Source organism: Columba livia, chromosome 11, assembly GCF_036013475.1.
Source record: "Columba livia isolate bColLiv1 breed racing homer chromosome 11, bColLiv1.pat.W.v2, whole genome shotgun sequence".
NCBI lineage: Eukaryota > Metazoa > Chordata > Aves > Columbiformes > Columbidae > Columba > Columba livia.
Window position 1 is genome coordinate 19779481 of NC_088612.1, and position 20171 is coordinate 19799651.

A 20171-nucleotide genomic window follows, 5' to 3' on the forward strand; every position below is an offset into this window, starting at 1 on the left:
GGACAGAAACGCTTCTCTTTATTCAGGTTGAGGAGTTACAGTTAGGCTTCTGGAGGGCAGCTACATTTTTCTGCACCCAAGAAACAATCCAAGAGCAGTTAAGCTCAGGACAGCGGCTGCTATGAGCAGTGCAACTTGGACCAGCATAGGAAGCCCTTCAGCAGCACCTGGAAGAGACAAGAGCCACTTACCAGATCACCTTCAATTAAGACCTGAAGATACCCACCAAAAAAACCCACACATACCATGTGAAGTCTTCCCTGATGGCACAAGACCTCCTGAGGAACTTCTTAATCCCTGAGCTGAATCCAGGATTAATAGCGGTCCAACTGAGACTTCAGCCTCCGCTGCCCTTGAGGACCCACCTAAGAAGGTATGGACATGAACGAGTTCACAGGAGAGGTAATTCCTGCTTAGGCTAGACTTACAGAAGAGTAGCTTTCCAGCAGTTTTAAACAGAAGGACATACACACACAGTTACTTGCCCAAGGATGCTGGAGAATAGCTGGGTTTGTCCTTAAGGCAAGATCAGTTTTCTTAAGATCTTCCAGCATCTTTGGCCATCCCAACCTATAGGCTCACCCTGCCTTGGGGATACATTTTGGAGACCCAGAGCCCTACCTTGCTTGGAAGAGATGTCTCTCTTGGATCGTCTTGCTGGCCATCTGGCCAGAGGGTTAGTTCTCCCGGGGTATCCTCCATACAGTGGACAGCTGCCAGTCTCACAGCAGCTGCAGATGTCTCCAGTACCCTCCACAGGAGCCCACCTGGAACAGAATTACCTGTAAAGCATTTTCTCCAGGCTGGTCCCCTCCCTTCATGCACCAGCTACTCACAGGCTGCTGGCTTTGTTGAAGGAACAGGCCTTGTTCAATGGATTTGGGGCTTGGTCAGCCGGGGAGACCTTCAGGTGGCAGGTGATATAGATCTGGAAGGGGAAATTAAAGAAACATCCAAGGTTAATTAAATTCATCCATGCAGAACAGCACAGCTTCTGAACACACCAAGGGTAGAAGAGTGGCCACCACATCTCACCAAGTTTCTGTTGTCTCCTGCAAACTTGAATGCATCAACTGTGAACTGCAGCGTTTCCTGCCTCAGCCTTGGAGAGATGAAGGTTGAAGTGGTGTCATCTGATCTCCCATCCACCAAGCACCTAGACAAGGGTCAGAAGTCAGGGACATCCCAGCCAGCTGCAGCAATATCACCCAGAGAGCCCCACACCCCTTACCCGCTGAGGTCAATGAAGGCATATCGGGGAGAAGAACTCCTGTCAGGACTCAGAGTAGCAACACAGTCATCCACAAAGAGCCTTAGAGGTACATGGTCCCCAGAAGCAACATCAGCCTGGAGATGCAGACTTTCCCCAAGCTGGAAGCCATTGGAGAGCCTCTCAGCACTCCAGTCATCTGGAAGGTAGATTCAAACTTACAGGTTAATTTAGAGACTGCCCCTTACACACAGGACAGCTTAACTGAGCAGCAACCCCATGTGCTACTTTCACAAGGTGTGATTTTAGCCCAGATTAGAGCTCCAGGCTCTCAGCATGTGACGAAGAAAGACAAGGGGCTGCCAGGTCTATACCTACCATTCATGAGACGTAGGGAGAACATCAGCTTCTCCTCCGCCGACAGGGTAGAGCGGAACGGAGCCCATGTGGGCTTGATGGCGCTGCTGCTCACGTTGCCCTTCCTAAATGCAAAAGATGGGTGTTAACAAGGATATCACCATCACCTCAGGTGCGTGGGAGGAGAGACACTGCCCCCATTTGCTCACCTGGGATAGTGGCACTCAATAGGAACCACAGCTGCATTGGTCCTTACAATCACTGGGTTACCAGAAGGAGTAGGTTTGTAGGACAAAATTGTTTTGTAGATCAAGGAGTCTGGGGTTATCTGGGAAGAACATTTGGGAGACTCAATAAGACAAACCAGTCAACTAGAAGCTCAGCACCACCAAATACCCAGTACTGCCTGTACTGGGACACACAGGTCCCTCAGGTGTAAAGGCACAGGGTGACCTCCATGCTCCCAATCCAGTCCAGACAGGATGCTGTGAAGCTTTGCATTGCCATCCCAGCCCAGGAGAACATACACTCACACAGTTGCGTCTTTCTAAGTCATATAAAAGACCACAAGCCTTACTTGCTGCTGGGTCTACGCCTGACCTAAGTCCTCAGGATGATACCTCCCCACAAAGAACTACCTCTGCTATAGTCACACCATCAGAGATCTGCTGCAACCAGCTGAGCCCCTTCTCATGGCAGCACTGTGCCTCTTCATCGCCAACCCTGTTATCACCTTTACTAGATCATCTCTAGGACCAAAGATGAATTAGGCAACACAACTGCACATTGCTCTGTAGCAGTTAAAGTGCCCACAATAATTCTCATTTCCCCAGCCAGTGCTGGTGAAAGCCCAGGGAAAGTCCATTACCCATGCAAGGATGGAGAAGCCCCTCACCCCAGTGTCCCACCTCACCTGCAAGATGCTGCCACACTCATGCAGCCCAACCACAAAGGTCACCACGCTCTCAGCAACATCCTGTGCCAGAGGTAGGCAGGCAGCCGAGCCCAAGGTCAAGTCCACAGCCTTGACAAGACGCCCTGTACCAAAGAGGTCCCTGTGCACCGTGACCACAACCTGCGCCTCCTGGCACTGCACAGCCACAGGGTGCAATGGGGCAGCAGCCTGGAGCTGGGAAACGTCCACCCATGCCCAGGGGGAGGGCTGGGAGAAGGAAGGGACACGGGGCCGGCTCCAAGAGGAGTCCCCCCGCACCCTCAAGACCGCCAAGTCCCTTTGGGGCAAACCCCATGGACTGTAAGATGCTACTTCAACCAGCACCCAGCAGAACAGAGTTGCACCCAAGCTGCCTCCAGACCCCATCCTGACCCCAGCAAAACCAGTTCACAGAGGAGATGCTGCTCAGGAACCTTTTATAGCAGCACTCCCAGCAGCCCCAGCCCAGATGGGACACACCTGGGGTCCCCACCCAGCCAGGAGCAACCCAGGGCAATGGGATCCAGCTGGGACCATCCCTCCCTCTCAGGGCATGGAGGGTGATTTCCCTGGAGCAGTTTGTCCCATGTCCCTCTGTCTTGCCTGTTTGGGATAGCATCAACTGCCATCACCTCAGTGGCCAACTGGCCACAAGCCCGTGTCCTTCTATTACATGAGATGAAGCCAATTTTGGACACCAACATGCCAAGGGCCCAGACAAACATTTATCCTCTCATCTCCTCCACAACATCAGCATCAGCAGTTTCCCAAAATCCAGGTCCTGGAGCACCACTCGAGGTGGCACATTCAGAAATGGAGAGGACTCTGACTGCAAAACCCACCTGGGCTCTGGCCCGTGGGTGTTGACAATCTGTCCGTGCTTGATTTCATGGGTATCCGTGCTGGGTAATCTTCTATCGAGTAATGAAGGCATCATAACCAGCTTATTTGCATAGAAAGCAGAGGTAAAAAAGCCGATCTTCCCATAATAGCAGCTGATAAGTGAATGGCAGGCATAACCAAGAGATTAATTGGCCCTCGTGTCTTAATTACGCTAATTGGCACAGCTGCTCGTGTGTGCAGTAGGATGACTAATGGCTCTACATCGCTGAGCTGGATGAAGAGGTTGGGGTCACCCAAAGCTGCTCGTGACGGTGGCAGAGCCCAGTGAGCGATGTCCCCCCAACACGGGAGCGATGCCCCCACTCACACCCGCTCTTCAACGGAGCAGCCGGACAAACCAGGAGGGTTTTTTAGCCTGAGTGGCTGTGTTTCTACCAGTGCTTTACATGGGTATGCAGGGAAATGGGGTTTACTGGCTGAAGCATCTGTCGTGGTTGAGACAGACAAACGACATAGACCAGGTTCTTCCAGGATGAAAGTAGTAGATACCATTTATTGCCACAAATGCATTTTTATACAGTTTTACCAATTCATGGATCTTTTCACTGTTGATTACAAGTTACAGCAGTAACATCTCATTGGCTATTTTTGCTATCATCAATGTTACTCTTTTACTTCCTTCTCTCTCACGGGTACATCCTGAACATCTCTGGATACTCCTTTACTCCCATCTTTCTCATGGGTAGGCCTTAATATCTTCAATGCTAATTTCTGTTCCTATGCCCTCCATCAGGGAATCCACAGATCCACTGTAGTCCCACAAGCATCTTCCTCCTGGTTTGCTGGGATCTGGGGGGTGGGTTTGGGATGGGGTGACTGGTCATTTTTAGGGGAGACCCCAGCAAGGAGCTGGATGAACAAAGCTCCACCAAGACCAGGGGGGTGCCCAAAAACTCCTGGGGGGATCCCTGCATTGCGCATTCGCTGGTGTCTCCCCGAAACATGAATAAAGCCACACACACGCACGCCATCCTCTGCTGGCATGATCTCCATGTCCCAGCCTCACCCCTGAAATTTTTATGAGTGATGAATAAACGATACAAGAAAAATCTCGCCGGTGGCTCGAGCTCTCTTTATTAATTCAGCAAGAAATGGGTTATCACCAAACCCAGCTCATCCCTGTGCTACATCGGTGGCTTCCACCCCACTGGGACATGCCAGCCGGGTTTGCTCGGGGGTGCTCCTGCAGCCAAAAGCATCCAGGAGGATGAGAGGTGACACTTGTGCTGCCCACAGCCCAGTCACCCTCCCTGGCACTGAATGTGCAGGGGCTGATTCACCCAACCTCCTGCAAACCGTCCCTACGGGGAACATCCACAGGGATGGGTGCCTGCACCCCGCGCATCTTTGCTCCCGCTCCAAAGGGAACGGGATGGAGGCGAATAAATTCAGGTGTCTGGGATGAAACAGGGACGGGAGATTAAACAGTCTGAAAAAGCCTTAAAGAGTCTGAAGCCGTTCAATGGGGAACTGCTTTTATTCTCGTTCGGGTGCAAAAAGAAATCAATAGGCAGCAAACAATAAAAATCATCCACCACCTCCCTTCTCTCGTGCTGCAGCTTGTGCCTTATCCATCACCGTAATCTGCATTTAATAGCCCTTTCTGTCTGCAGAGTCCTCCGAGTATAGATTTCCTCCGGGAACAAAGGACACTGGGGGACATCTTTTTGCCGCAGTGGGTTAACAGAAGCTTGGGGTCTTCTGCTAGGTGGGCAAGACCAATGGCTGCGTACGTCCCATCCACGCTCCTCGGAAAGCCTTGGGTTGAGCACGACGACTCCCACGGTGAAAATCTTGGATCCATGCTGTAGAAAGCAATATCCCAACCTCCCTTTGGGATGGGTCTTCTGAATTTTTCAGTTTTATTCACAACTTCAGCACCTGAGATGAGAAAAATCATCTCTCTGTCGGGCACGGCAAAGAACTGCACTGTCAGGGCTTTATTTGCCAGGGTGCTTCTTCACTGGCGTGTTAAATACTGTATTAATCAGGGAATGGAATACTTCTCCGGCAATATTTAAGCAACATTTCCTTACCTGAGACAGCACATGTTTCTCTAAGGCTCATTAAGCAACACCAACCTCCCTCCATCGTCCCCGAGAAAATGATGCTATCATGGCTCAGATTCCGCTTGCAAAAGCATTGCTGAGGGGTTTGTCTCATCTACTCCGAGTAATGATGGCAAAACGACATTGAAATGCCACCCGATCATAAAATGACATAGAAACATCACCCCAGTTCCCTCACCCCCATGCCAGCCCACAGAGAAATGCTTGGCCAACATGGGAAATAAAGGGGAATTGGAGTTTGAAAATGGCATTGCTCATTAATTTTCCTGGCTGGAGACAACTTCTTCACGCCAGGTAGGGGTTTTTTAAAGCAATGTCACTGTTTCGTTTCAAATCTCTCTTAAACGGCTTCTGAGTCACCACGATAAATATTCCCTGTGCTTCCTTTCTGCTTCGGATCCCTTGTAACTGCTGAGGGATAAATTGCTTGAGTTACCCGGGATAAATCACGCAGGATATCCAAATCTGTAATTAAAACGTCTCTCAGCCCCACTGCTAACTCTGATTTAACAGAACCAGATGCACGGGGAATAACCCGCTTGGGACTGGGCTCTGAAAAATGGGTCCTGAGAGGGAAAAACTGGCTCTGAAAGTGCTGACTCCACAACGTTTCCTTAGGAATACCACGTCGCTCGGCATCCCCCATCAAAATGATTTGGGTACCAGCACCGATGGCACAAACGGAGAGTTTTTCAAGGCCTTTTCTTGCCAAAAAGGAACTTTAGAGCGTGCCAGCGCTTTGCATTGGCTCCGGCTTGCCCCTGGAAAGCAAATGCGCAGAGCTGGTGCTGAGCTGGGGGGTTTCCCCATCTCACTTGTTGCGCTGGGAGAAAACCAAAGGGAAATGAAATGAAAACCTGTCACCCACAACAAATCCTGGAGTCTTTGACAAATTTAAATCTCCTTTTGGTTATTGCTCCCCAAGCAGAGGTAGAAAGGGATTTTCAAAATGATTGGATGGGGAGACTCATTCTGATGCTTTCTGAAATAACCAGCCAAATGCGATTTAGTAGTTGTTTTTTCACCCGTCGAGGGTGTTTGGATGAACTCGCAGCCTCGCCTGCTCCCGGGAGGGATAAGAGCAAACACGAGCGAGCTCCAGCAGCTGAGCTGCTGCCAGCTCTCCATGCCGGGTCCTTCGCCCTCTGTACCCCTGTTAAATCCCACTTTCGTGACTGGAAACTCACTGTTAGCCGGGAGTGGGAGGGGAAGGATGGAAACCCCTCAGATCCACCCAAAGAACTGCCCCAGAAAGCTCCAGCTGGAGGAGACATCCCCAGGGACGCCGGCACCATCTCAGGACCTTTCAAGATGGACATGGGGACAACACATCCCGCCACCCACCAAGGAGCTGGAGGTGGTTAACGGCTTCATTAATGATACCTCCTGGCATGTCATTAAAAATGGCACTGGCACTTAATTCAGGCTGTAGATCAAAGCCCCAAAATAAAATCCATCCCCTCCCTAATCTGGGTTTGATACCAGCACGCTTTCCCTCATCTCGCTGTAAGAGATATTTTTCTATCAAAATGTAGAGCCTGGCTTCATGCCCAGGGAAGGACAACTAAAAATAATCTTCCACAGGTGACTTAGGAAGGTCCCTTCCCCATCAGACCCCACTTGCATCCCATCGATGGCATTAACCAGCCTGAATTTCTGAGCAATGTCTGACAGATGACAACGTCCCTTCAGGATTTTGCTCTTCGTTCTGCTGCTTGAAGTGTTAAAATAAAGCGGAACAAGAGGTCCTCCCCTTCGCTGGAGTGGTTTTTCCCCCATGCTGGGTGAGGGATGAGGGTGGCAAAGTGTAAGGTATCATGGTAGTAACAAGGGACCGAGGGACAAACAGGGCAGGTCTGAAAGAGGGACACAAAGCTTTCACTCCGGGAATTTCAGTATTTAAACTAATTACGGCTAAAGCTGCATCCCGGAGACCACGCCAAGCCCAGAAAGCAGTGTCCAAAACAACCCCCGAATTTATTTCGTCAAGGCACAAAAGTCCCCTTCAGCTTCTGGATTTTAAATAAGGACAAAAACCAGCAGAAGAGCCGAAGGGCACAGTGGGGACTTCACCCACCGGAGCAGGACCAGGGACACGCCACCTTGGATGGGGCTTCGAGAAACCTGGTCTAGTGGAAGGTGTCCCTACCCATGGCAGGGTGGGTGGAACGAGATGTTTAAGGTCCCTTCCAACCCAAACCATTTATGATTCTATGATTCACCTGGCCAGCAGGTCACCCCCAGGCCCTGCCTTTTAACCACCCCTCAAAAAAATCTCCCAGGTTAATTTGAGGCAGGGGATACCCACCCCAGTGGGATTTTGCATTTAAGGCAAAAATCAAAGTCCAGTGGGAGCCACACTGGTGTAACATGAAAAAATAATCGTCCCCATACGTCCCCGGAGTGACACATTCATTGGGGCCAAGAGCATGGGCTCTGTCTCCCCTGTGCCTGGGCATCCCGCAGCTCCCATCCATCTTCCCAGAGCTCCGTCGGTCGCTCCCAGGGACCTCGCTGAGCCCATCACCCATCCCAAGGTCTCTGGCTTGGAAAAGGCACCGAAATTTGCCCCGGAAGGCACCTGGAAGGCAACTTGTTTGGCTGTGGCCACCCAGAAGCAGGCACAGAGGGTGCTCAGTTGTTCTCAGCCCCACATGGGGACGGACAGACGGACGAGGAGGAGCCTCCACCCGCGATACAGCATCCTTGAGAAGGATGCAGTGGTCTTCAGGGTTCACCGGGGATAAAGAGATGCAACCTCTCTCCAGCCCCAGGGCACCCCGAAGACACAGCCGGGGAAGGTGGAGGGTGACAGGGCCTGGGATGAGGGTGGCAGCAGGTCCGTGCCCTCCCCAGGGGACCCCACTTGTCCCCAACTAGGGACATCTCAGCTGGTCCAGGGTACAAGGCGCTGCTTGGGGGTGTCCCAACTCCTGTCAATCAATTTCTTGCTCGTTATCTGAGGAGAGAAAAAAAAAAGACCAAATAAAAATTGGCAAAGGCATTAAAAAGAATAACAATTCACAAGTTAATGAGTTAATTTGGTCACCGGCAGCTCTGGGCTCTCCTTGCCCTGGAAAACTGGGATCCCCACTCCCAGGGCCTTAGGCAAATACAACCAGGTACATGTAGGGGTGTTTTTATCCCTCCATCCATCCTCCTGGATAGAAAACACCCCCACAGGCAGCAAACCCTGGGAAATGTTATTATTCAAGCTTCGTTTCTGCTGCAGAAGTGGTTGAGGAGCAAGCGGGAGACGTCTTGCACGCGAGGTTAAGCAAACAGGCTGCATCGGGGATGAAAAGCCGAGGGGCTGGGAAGCCAAGCACGGTCTGCAGCGGCTGGCGAGGGGGAGATAAGGGCAAAGAGGGGAAAAAAAAGAGAGGAAAAGTGGAGCAGGTTGATGCTTTGCTAACCGAGTGAAGGGAAAGGGAGAAAAGGCTTTTAAAAACCCATCGGGGTGGCAGGATGGGGGAAATTGCATTGCAGAGAAAACAAGGCTGGTAATAAAAGAGGAAGGAAGGGTTAAATTAGCAGCAATTCACTGGCAGCAGAGGACAAGCCTCTGCCTTTAATAAGAAAGGAAATAAATTAAAAAGATTTTGATCTTGGGAGGAGGATGAGTCGGGGAGGAGCGGGGCTGACCAGGCACCGGGCTGGGATGGGTGATGGGCTGTTGGCAGCATCGAGGTTGGGAGAAGATAATGAAAGAAATAGGAGCTTTGACTAATTCTCATGAATTTCCACCAGTAATTTGGTGCTGGGCTGCTGGTGGGGAATTCTGCATGGGGAGGGATGAAGCTCATGCCTCCCTCTCCACAAGGGAAGAATAGACCCCAGCAATTCCCCTTCCCTTTGCAAACTGATGGCAATGCTCAAAAACAGACCCAAATTCCTCGCAATGCCCCGGGTTGGGCACTCACCGTCTTTGCTTTCCTTGCTCTTCAGCGGCTGCAGAGCTGCGAAAAGCAAACCAGCATACAGTCAGTCTCCACCACGTGGGACGGGGGGAAGCGAGAAAATGCCTCCCAGCCCCATTTTGGGGAACACACCCCAGTTGCACCCACCAATTTCCATCTCAAACCAACCCCCAGTCCTGAAATCTCCCTGGCAGTGGAGCCGGCATGCCAAGCAGGCTTGCTCTTGCAGATAGAAGCAATGACTACACGTATAATTAACCTGTTTAATGACACCAGAGCACTATTTATTACAAGATAGCGTGGCTTATCACGGAGCTGCCAGCCTGAGGGGTGCATGGCAGAGCAGGGAACATGCACAGCAGGGCTGAGCATCACTGGAGGGTGCAAAGCACATGAGTGTTTGCTGGCGTTGGAAACAGTGGCACGAACATATACTATAAGGCATATATATAATAATAATATTAATAACAAGTATATAATGACCCACCTGTCTTGGACTGTTCCCCCTCTCCGATCTGCTCCTCTGTCCCTGCAAAAGAGCAAGCCGGAGCATGTGAAGCATCTGCCGGGCTTCACCCCACCCTGAACCTCATTTTCCAAGGTTTGGTGGGTGTCCCTTAGACCACCACCGTCCCCATCACTGCACATCCCGGGCTTTGCTCGGCACCAGGCGCTGCCGAGCCGCTGGTGATGCTCGGAGAGGAGGCGACTGGTACCCACTTGCACCCAGCACCCCGTGGAGGGTATTTCCCCCATCTCAAGGCTGTGCAGGGTCCCTGCCTGATTTCTGGCTGACCCAGAGCCACAGCAAAAGGTTACTGCTGAGGGCGTGCAGCTGTCAGTGCAAAACATCGCAGGCTGGGTGCCGCGTCCTGATGCTAAAGGACTGAGGTCAGCTGGCCTGGGGCCATGGCTGAGCTTCACAGTGCTCCAGATCCCCTGGCCGAGAAGAAAATACTCTGTTACAGAGGGAAAAAAATACATATATACATATATTTCTAATATATATATCCTGCAGATGGTTCTCTGCAATCTGCCAGGGGAAAACCCTCTTGGACCCCACTGCTGGGGACACCCCACAGCCAGATATGGTACCCCCCGGCAGAGAAAAGGGGAGCGAAGGGGGAGGCCCCGGGGAGGGAGGCGGCGAGTCCAGGCCCCGCAGCACGATGCTGGCAGGGAAAGGCTTTGGCAGGAGGTGGCGAGAGAAAATGAACAGGGGAACGTCAGCAAAGCTGCTCCTGCAGCCATTTTTAAAGCAGCAAAGCCTCCCCTTTTTGTGCAAGTATCCCTCCATAATAAAAATATAAATTTAAAAAAAAAGGAATTAAAAAAGCAAACAGGAAAAGGATGCGGAAAACAAGAGCATGGAGCATCTCATGTTATTTCCACGTGTCAAAGCATGTGGCATTTCCACGGTGGCACCTTCTCAGAGGAGATGCTCCGCATACCTCCAGGTGTGGGTACCACAGAGGATGCTCAGAGCAGGAAGATGAAAGGGGGAAGATACATTGGGTGGCAGGAAAACCAGGTATATGTTTGAAAAAGCCACCTGGAGTGATGTGTGCAACCAGCACGCAGCCAACCCCAGCAGCTCCAAGCATCCCTTCATCCTCTAAAAGATGCCCCACCAAGAAAAACCCGTGCCAGGTAAAATTTGCCTTGTCTCCCCCATCCATCACCCCCTGCAAACCCCATCCCTTTTAGGGGGGAAAATAACCGCAACATTACCTGCGTTTTCCTCCTCTTCCTCACAGCTCTCGCGGATTTTCTTCTGGCACACGTATGCCAGGACGATGAGCAGCCCCAGGACGCAGATGGCGAGTGCCACTGTCACCCAGAGAGCCACGGTGGGGAAGCGGGGGTGTTGGCCTGGCAGGGAGGGGGGAAGAGAAATACCAGCATGGTGAGCATCACTACTGGACTTAATATTGTTCTTCTCCAAATAAAACCTTGCCCCAAACCCTGCCCCTCCACAGACGTCACCCCAAGACTCAGCATTTGCCCGCACAAAAGCTCCCCCTCTGCTCCCAACTAGCAGCATCCATGGGAGTTTTCCTGCAAGAGTTCGATGCATCCAGCCATAAAGCTTATGCTCCATCAGGGACCCACCTTCCCAATCCAGTAAGTGCAATACCAAGAGCAATTAAACACTAATTAATGTTCCCGGGGAGAGCACAAGGTTATAAAGAGCTCCAGGAGGGCAGTGGGAGGAGCTCCAAGTGAAGGCATAAGGCTGAAGGCGCTTGAACTCCTCCAACTTGGGTTTCTGAAGCAGGATTGTCACAGCTGAGATGGAGAGCCTCAAATGGAGAGCATCCCATGGCCACGTGCCAAGGAGAAGACAACTACCATGCCCTGTGCTGGGTTTCTGCGGTGGTTTCAACTTGGATGAGGCAACCAGCAAAACGAGAGACTAAGAACTAAAAATGTTAGTTCTAGCTGGGACGCCAGCATGGGGTGACAGGGAGGACAGCACAACCCTTGTAGGTCCATGGGGAGAGATGTAGAGCAGGGATATGGGGCAGCAACCTCCTGGGTGGTTCTGGGTCACATTAGGGACCCTGGTACCACCATGGTCACCTTGAGACAAAGCCCATCCCATCCTTCCCCCAACTTAGGCCCTCACTGGCTCACCCGTGATGGTGACGGAGGCACGGGTCTCCTCCTGCAGCACCGGGTTTCGCACCAGGCAGAAGTAGGTGCTGCTGGGCTCCACCAGCACCTGGAGGACACTTTGCACATCAAAGAGACCTTCCTCGTTGGCCACCTGGGACGTGGTGATGTTTTCCGTGATGTTGCTGCCCTGGCCATCTTGCCAGAGGACGCTGGCCTGGGGGTAGCCACGAGAAGCGTGGCAAGTCACAGCCACAAGGTCTCCTGGCTTCAAGTCCTTGTTGGGCTCCAGGTACATACTGGGCTTGGAGTACGGAGCTGCAAAGGAGAGGACAGTCAGGATGAGGCAATGGAGAAGAACAAAGCAGCAGGATCTGGAGTAAACCAAGAGGGTGAGCAAGCCCTAGGACAGACTCTAAGAAGATCAACAAGTTGAAGCCTCCTCAGTTTTCACTCATGTATGGCCATGCTTCCAGGTGGATGGCACAGGAGGAAGCACCTCCCCCTGTCAGCAATATTTTGGGGAGATGAAGCTGGTTGGTCTCTATGAGACACCTGACTTCATGGGGAGACTACAGCAAGGGTGGAGAGAGAAAGAGGCTCCACAGAGGACCAAAGCATGATGAAGAACCCTTCTCTGTGGGGGAGACATAGAGAGACACCCCAACTCTCCATCTCTCACCTGCCACCTGCAATGTCACGGCCGCGCTACTGGAATCCCGGACAAAGCAGGTGAAGCTGCCTTCATCTGAGACCTCCACACGTCGGAGGAGCAACGAGACATTGCCCTGGGCCAGCTGGTCATAGAAGAGGGCCGTACGGTTGGCGTAGTCCCCGCCCTGGTCTAGCAGCTGGTCCCGGCCACCAGAGAAGCTGTGGACCAAGCGCTTGGTGTCCGTCAGCTGCCAGATGAGAGTCAAGTCGTCAAGGCTGAAGTTGGCATCGGGGGAGAAGGAGCAGTCCAGAGTGGCATCTTGGCCAAAAAGAGCCACCACGGGCTCATCCGGGACCTGGACCTCCATGGCACCTGGAGGACAGTGGCGAGGGCAAAAGCACATGGTGGTGAGACCTTAGAAGATCTACTTCCTTAATTCTCCATCCATTTAACATCTAAGCAAATCGAGGGATGCCCACGGGAGGGACCTGTGGGCAGGTGGCATCTCAGGACCCTTCCTAGCACCAACTCCCAGCCAAGCCCACAAACCTGAGGCATTGCTGCCTTCAGCTGCGGCACGGGCACCCAAACCTGCACCCTCCAGGACACACAGCCCATGTGGGAGAGAAGGTCGGTGGGTGACAGCAGTGGGGACACAATCCCATGTCCCCAGGATGAGGCAGCTCTGGGCAGGCAGGCGCTAGATGGCACCAGTGCTCCAGCACGATGCCAACTGGTGTGCCACAGCAAGATGCCAACAGCATTCCAGCACCACGGCAGGATGCCAACCGCATCCCAGTGCCACGGCATGATGCCAACCATGTCCCTGAGTCACGGTAGGACGCCAACCCTGCCATTATGCCAGGGATCAGTATCAACCGTGCCAGGGCTGCTGGTCCCTTCACACTCAGAGCTGGTCCCATTGGCAGCGAGTGGTGATATCACCCAAAACAGACCCTGGGCACCAGCAGCGCTTCGTTCACCAATTCCTCCCAGTCCCAGCAGGAGGAGGAAAAGGGGAAAAAACTGACCTCAGACCAAGTTTTTGCTTAATATTCTGACTTTAACAGAACAGAGCAAAGCTGTTACCTGCACCAAATACCTCCTTGAGGATGAGGGCAACAATGAGACATTAAATTTTAAACAAGAGCCCGAGTGGGGAGGATGAGGAGCCACAGGAAGGAGCTGGGCTGCAGAAGACCTGCCACGGATCTCAGACAGGCAGGAGAAGAGTCCTCAGGCAGCCTCCCTGGCTCTTGGCAGACTCGAGAGCGTCACATCTCCCCCTGGCTAATAATAAATGCCAGCACGTTTTAGGAACATCACCCAGCCTGGCAGGAATCGCTGCTGAGCATGCCAAAAGGCTCCTGTCCCCACATCCCTCCCAGGCTGAGGTGCTGCAACCTGGGGGGCCAGCACATGGGGACAGACCCAGAGAAATAAGAAATTTTCAGGACTGAGTCCTCCCCCGCCTTTGTCATTCAGCTTTAGCATACAGGAGATGATGTCCCATGCTATGAGAGTGGCCCATGTACACCAGAAGCCATCACACCTATGGGGTGATGCTCTGGGCAGCTGGAGGACCACAAAAACAGGAGAAACACCTTGTGGGCGCTGCCACCAGCTCAAAGGTCGCTTTCTCAGGATGAACATTCAGGACGTCTCCTTTGGGCTTGTGACACGCAGACAACGCCAACCCCAAACCCTCTCAGCCCCACTCACCTGCCAGGCTGAGCGCCAGCGCTCCCAGGGCAAGCAGCGGGCAGAGCATCCTCGGCAGGAGCAAAGCCGGGGTGAGGAAGCAGATGCAAGTGAAGTCCCGGGTGTCCTTCTCAAAGGGAAACTTCTCTCTTGTGGTAAATGCCTTGAGCTAGGAAAGAAACAAGAAGGAAACACTGAGATGGTGCTGGGGAGCAGAGACAGAGAGCGAGAGGGCAGGAGAGACACATGCCAACCAGAGCCCCCACCCTGTCATAAAACGCAGGAGGGGCTTTGCTTCCAGCCTGGTACCGGCCCAGGGAGCGGTGCAGCCCCTGCACCGGGCAGCCGAGGGACCCGGAGGCAAATCTTGCGCCGGAGGCGTTGGCCGGTGCCCTGGGGAAGCCACGTGAGCCTCTTCCCCTCCTCGCTGCTTCTCCTCCCCTTTTGTTTCTCTCTTTCTCAGCTTTTCCCTGCAGCTTTTGGCTGTTACATCCCCATCCTCCAAGAGGAAGCAGCTCTCTCCCGGTGTCCAAAATGGCTAAAAAACAAACATAAGGGATTTGCAGATTCCTGGCTCCACCAGAGGCTTGAGGACTGTGAGGTTCAGCCCTGCTCGCAGTGAGAAAGTCTCTGGCATGAGGTTGCCCCAAAAAATGGGGAATAAAACCAGAGCGTCTCGGAGCTGGGTGTGGGGAGAGGCAAGGGCAAGCTGCCCAGCACCACTGGCTACCGTGGCTCGCTTCCCGAGCATCCCTCCCCAGCCGTGCCAAGAACTCGCCGAGCCCCTCGTGACCCGCGTTCCTCCCTCGCAGCATAAACGAGCTCCAGATATCGCAGCCCGCGTCACCGCTGCCGTGTCCCATCTCTCTCCCAGCACATCCCAGAGCCCCGCTGCTCTGCCTGGAGCCTTTAGCACCGATGATTTTTGGTGTAATAGTCGTATTTGCAATTAATCAGTGTTGTGATACCGGTTTCCCTGGGTGCAGCGGGAACAACCTCAGCCATTGGCACCTTCCTCCTTAAACCCTCTTTAATCATGGAAATGGGCAGCCCCGAAGCTCTGCTCAGGTCCCAGAGGGGAAACTGAGGCACGGCTCTGCCCCAAGAGCTCTGGGGTAGCATCTCCTCTCCTTCCCTCCTGAGCATGAGGCTCCTTTAGGCAAAACAGATTATCCAGCTTTTTTTCTGAACCCATATCCCTAACTCTCACCCATTCCCAAGCCGATGAGCCCGGAGGAAGCCAAGCGCCAGGCAGCCGGGAAGTGAGGGAGCTGCAGGGTGGCGGGACATCGCTCGGCTGCCCAGGCCAGGGACACGGTTACTCATCTCCCCTGGAGCTCTTTCCTTTTCCTGGTGATACTAAAATAAATACTATTTTATAGTTTTCACAACCTGCCGGACCATCTCAGAGGTGTCACAGGAAGGGGACACCCTGGTCCCCAACTTTCTTTCTGCAGCTGGGAGCCAGAGGGGGTTTTCTTTGCCTTTTGGTGGGTGTCTCGCCTTTCCGTGACCCAGTTTCCCCATCTCTGTGATCTGAGCCTGGCCAAAAGACGGGCTCTGCCCTGGACCTCAGCTTTCATCCTAAGTCAGGATACAACGAACCCCACAAACATGTCCCTTGGAAAAGGGATGCCCTCGTGCATAGCAAATCAGGAGGGCTGAACCCTCCATAAACCCAAGAAATAATTAAAACCCGTTACAAAGCATCCGAGCACCATTACCGAGCCAGGCAAGCACCACCCGCACCACGTGTGCCGTTTGTTGCAGTGGGACCTCGGGGACCATACGTCACCTGTTCTCCTCTTTAATATTTACTATGGTGCAGCCAAAACTCTGCTGGTTTTTTTTATAATACCCGGATTACCAGCTGCCAAATTATCACCCTCAGATAGGTGGAGATGTAAAGAAAACATCTGCTGGTCCAGGGGCAAGTCCTCACCCACCGGTGCGGGTCGGTCCCGGCTTTTGTGGGTGCCTGGGCTGAGCCCCAGGCTTTGCTCCGCTCTTGCCCAGGGTTTGTGCCAGTGAAAAGCTCGGCTCTGCTCTAGACTATTTTTAGTCCCTGCTTAACTTCTCGGTGTGCAGCAGAAGCTCAAAGCAGGACCCTGTGGGGATGGGGGACACGACAAAGGAGGAGTGGAAGGATGGGGTGAAACCCCCAAATCCCGGGCGGGGATTTGGGGTGCGATATGTGGCGGTGGGAAGGAAGGGACATGGAAAACGGGCACAATCGCTGGGTTTTTTTGTCCCACGCGTGGGGTGGGGTTTAGTTCTATACATTAAATATGGCATTTTCAATTGGATGGCTCTATAAGCACCCGGGGACGCTGCCGTCGCTGCATCCACACGGTGGGGACACCGCCTGCCCTCCCGAGAGCTCCCCGCACCCCCCAGGGGATCCCCGCACCCCCCTGGCACCGGCTCCCGGTGGGAGCCTCATTCATTTCGCCCTCCCGGAACAACGCCCCGGGGTCTCGAACCCGTGACCCACGGGAGCGGAACCGGGAGCGGCGGGTCCGTGTCCGTCCCGCTCCCCGTCTCGCCCCCTCCCCCTCCCGCCGCGCCGGGCGCGCGCACTTACCGGGCAGTCGGCGCGGGACGGGCGGGAGCGCGCGCTCCGCCGACGGGCGGGGCTGGTCCCGGGGCGGCGGCCACGGCCCTGATTGGCTGCGGCCGCTTCCGGCCGGGTCCCGCCGGCGGAGGAGGAGGAGGAGCCGCGACCGGGAAGGACCGGGGGGTGGCGGGGACTGGAGTGCGGGGGAGCAGGGAGCACCGAGCGGGGGATTGGGGACACCAAGCCAGGGATTTGGGGTGCACAGACATGCGGAATTGGGGGCACCGAGCCAAGTGATCGGGGTGCACAGAGATAGGGAGTTGGGGGCACCAAGCCAAGGGATTGCAGTGCACCAAGATGGGGGGCACCGAGCCAGGGGATTGGGGTGCTCAAAGTTGGGGGACTGGCGACCACTGAGCCAGAGGAACTGGGGTGCGTGGGGCCAGGGGATTGGGGGAGACTGAGGCAGAGGAAGTGGGGTGCATGGGTCTGGGGCTTTGAGGAGCACCAAGCCAGGAGATTGGGGTATATGGAGCCAAAGGGTTGGGGTGCACCAGGCCAGGGGAGTGAGGTGCGCAGGGCTCGGGGGGTACACACGAAGCCTGGGGACTGGCATTCACAGAGCTCGAGGATTTGGAGGGCACAAAGCTGGGAAACCAGAGCATATGGAGCCAGGGGGGTTGGGGTGCTTGGAGCAGAGCCAGGGCATTGGGGTGCACAGAGCCGGGGGTCAGGGTTTACAGACCCAGGGAGCCAGAGTGCACTGAGCCAGGGCATGTTGGGGCGCACAGAACTGGGGGATCGGGGTGCATAGAGCTGGAATGTGAAGCCCTCAAAGCTGGGAGATTCAGACATGCAGACCCAAGGAACTGGGGTGCACAGAGCCAGTAGATTGGAGCGCTTGTACCTGGGGGTCTTGGGGTACGCAGAGCTGGGGCTTTGGAGCCTTCCAAGTCAGGGCACTGGGGTGCACGGAGCCGGGCTGTGGTGAGGCAGGAGGGCTGAGCCATCTCGTCTGGGGAGAACAAAAGGCAGTTGGAGTTTCCCCTGTGGAGATGAGGCCACTTCCTGGGGAAAAAACTGGCTAATGCTTGACCCACAACAGCTGCCCAGAGGCACCAAAAACCACACACTATGCTTGGTAGAAAATGCTGCTGGGGGCTAGAGGGGGACCCCCCAAATAGCTGGGAACTGCAGTGCTGGAAGGGGACACCCATGAGTGCCCCCAACTAGAAGAGCAGGACTTCAGATGCATGAGGCATCGGGGCAGCCTCCCTCCTGCATCAACCACCAAAGGGACCGCAGTTCCCTTGGAAAACACATCTCAGCACCTTTGGGGGTTTGGTTTTCTGGGGGCACAGGCTGGCTGGGTGCTGGGGGGACACCACCATCGCTCCCATAACCCATGGGGTCAACTTTAGGCTGGGGCAGGGTCACAGCACTGAGCTCCCACCCACAGTCTTGCACACAATGTCTCCTTTTATACAGCCCCGGGCAGGCAGCACCCAGCACCACTCCCAGACACGCACGGAGGGGCCTCATCAGGACTGAGACTGGGAAAGGGAGCACGGCAGGAAAGGAGGAAGAGGAGGAGGAAGGCAGGAGGCAGGCTCTTTGCAAGGGTGACTTTTCAGCAGCACACACACACACAACACAGATGTTTCCCCAAAGGAAGCAGCTTCTTGTTTTCGAATCTGTTTTTCACAGAGGGTCTCTCAGCACCAGAAGCTCTCGCCGTGTCCCCAAGGCTCTGGTGGCAGCGGCTGTGCCCCACAGCCAGGTCCCTGCGTGGGAGGTTTGGGTCTTTCACAGAGCAAAGGAAGCTCCTCACCCCTTTGATTACAGAGAAAAGCTGGAACAACCAAACCTGGAAAGCTTAAAATGAAAAGGCAAACAAAAATAACCTGAAACACACTATATTTAAAACCAATTCTTTTCCCCTTGCGTGCAAGGAAGGATTTTGCAGTGAAAGACCTGAATGCCTTGACCCAGGCACCACAGGTGACAGCAGCAAGAATGAGAAAAGATGAAGCCAATAAACTTCAGAAGCCTGTGACTAAATTGGGAGCCCTGTGCTTGATTCACAGATGCACCCTGTGAATCAAGAGGATTTTCCATGCCCAGCTGGATGTGCGGAGCAGCTGTGTGATCCCAGCTCCAGCTAAGGACCACCTGCAGACCAAACTTGAGCCATCTCATGTTGGCACATTGTCCCCATCCTTTTTTGGGGGCTGATGGTTGGATCTTCTCCATCAGTCCCCAATGCTGCAGCAGGAAGATGGTGTGGGTTGCAGGGACCTTTTTGCATGAGATTATTCCCGCTCCAAGGAGCAATAGGTCCATGGGCATCTCCAGCATCAAAGCTCAGCAACCCAAAAATGCAGGTGGAACCCAAGGGTTTCACAAAGACTCCCCAAAAGAGACACAGGGGCTTCACACCATCACAGCTTCATGGCTTGGTCCCTTCTCCCAACAGTTCATGTGATAAAAGCAGCATCACTACTTTGATATCTTAACTGTGAGTGCAATTCAGCTTCTGTTGGTCTTTGAAGATGCAAAAGTGAGCATCTGAGCACCAGGAGCTTTCTTAGTGTTAAATACAAACACACACAAAAAAAGTAAAAACTAAGAAGCTTGGAAACAAACGCGGATTTTTCAACATCAAAACTAGCTAAAAATTAAAACCCATGCTGCTTGCAAGTCTGCTCATAATTAACAATGAAAGGGCTTCCAGGGAGGAATTTAAATAGTAGATTTTCTCCATCCCAAATGATTATTTTTGGCTAATTTTCCTTCCTCAAACCCTGCAGTACCCAAGATATGCGCATAAGAAATGTGCATAATAATGAAGCTGATGAAAAAAATATACAGAAAGACAAAGAAAAAGGCTACAATTTGCAAGTTTAATTTCATGCTCAGCCAGAATTTGATCAAGGAGAGGACGGATGGAGGCGCTGGGGCAAATGTGGAGCCTCCCGACAAGGTATCCACAGCATGCAGATCAGCTCCAGGCATCCCAGGGAGGCTTGCATGGCTGCTTCTCCTTCCCATTAACCCCATGGATATACTGCACAGCACCAGCAGCTTCCAGCTGCTAAAGTTGGAGAAATCACACATGCAGTGCCCAGGAGGATCTCTTGGATTTCCTTCCAGCACAGGGTAGTATGCACATGTCATCTTCAGAATGTCTCTGGTAAAAGGCAGGGGAGCGGAGGGTAGATCCCACCTTGGCCACGTGCAGATTTCCAT

The 20171-nt window shown here is 53.4% G+C and overlaps 2 protein-coding genes across 5 annotated transcripts; both read right to left on the reverse strand.

Annotated features, from left to right (window-relative positions):
* On the reverse strand, positions 1-2918 carry LOC102094992 (zona pellucida sperm-binding protein 3). The gene is made up of 9 exons (XM_005513035.3): positions 2481-2918; positions 1777-1895; positions 1589-1692; positions 1232-1409; positions 1036-1156; positions 837-928; positions 622-767; positions 246-365; positions 1-167 (listed from the first exon to the last, which is right to left on the reverse strand). Exons 1-9 carry the CDS (start codon positions 2886-2888, stop codon positions 61-63), a joined length of 1395 nt encoding a protein of 464 aa, XP_005513092.2. The 5' UTR covers positions 2889-2918; the 3' UTR covers positions 1-60.
* A 1944-nt stretch (positions 2919-4862) lies between these two features.
* CD276 (CD276 molecule) lies at positions 4863-20171 on the reverse strand. Of its 4 annotated transcripts, none has more exons than XM_013370650.3 (9): positions 20149-20171; positions 17830-17937; positions 14387-14534; positions 12692-13036; positions 12031-12327; positions 11125-11265; positions 9881-9922; positions 9397-9432; positions 7432-8432 (listed from the first exon to the last, which is right to left on the reverse strand). In XM_013370650.3, exons 3-9 carry the CDS (start codon positions 14433-14435, stop codon positions 8410-8412), a joined length of 933 nt encoding a protein of 310 aa, XP_013226104.3. In that variant the 5' UTR covers positions 14436-14534; positions 17830-17937; positions 20149-20171; the 3' UTR covers positions 7432-8409. The 4 variants fall into 4 exon arrangements, with proteins under 4 accessions (XP_064933182.1, XP_013226104.3, XP_064933183.1 ...); XM_065077111.1 differs by lacking the exons at positions 17830-17937; positions 20149-20171 and adding exons at positions 14632-14903; positions 15096-15243; XM_065077110.1 differs by lacking the exons at positions 17830-17937; positions 20149-20171 and adding an exon at positions 16950-17792 and having other exon boundaries at positions 4863-8432.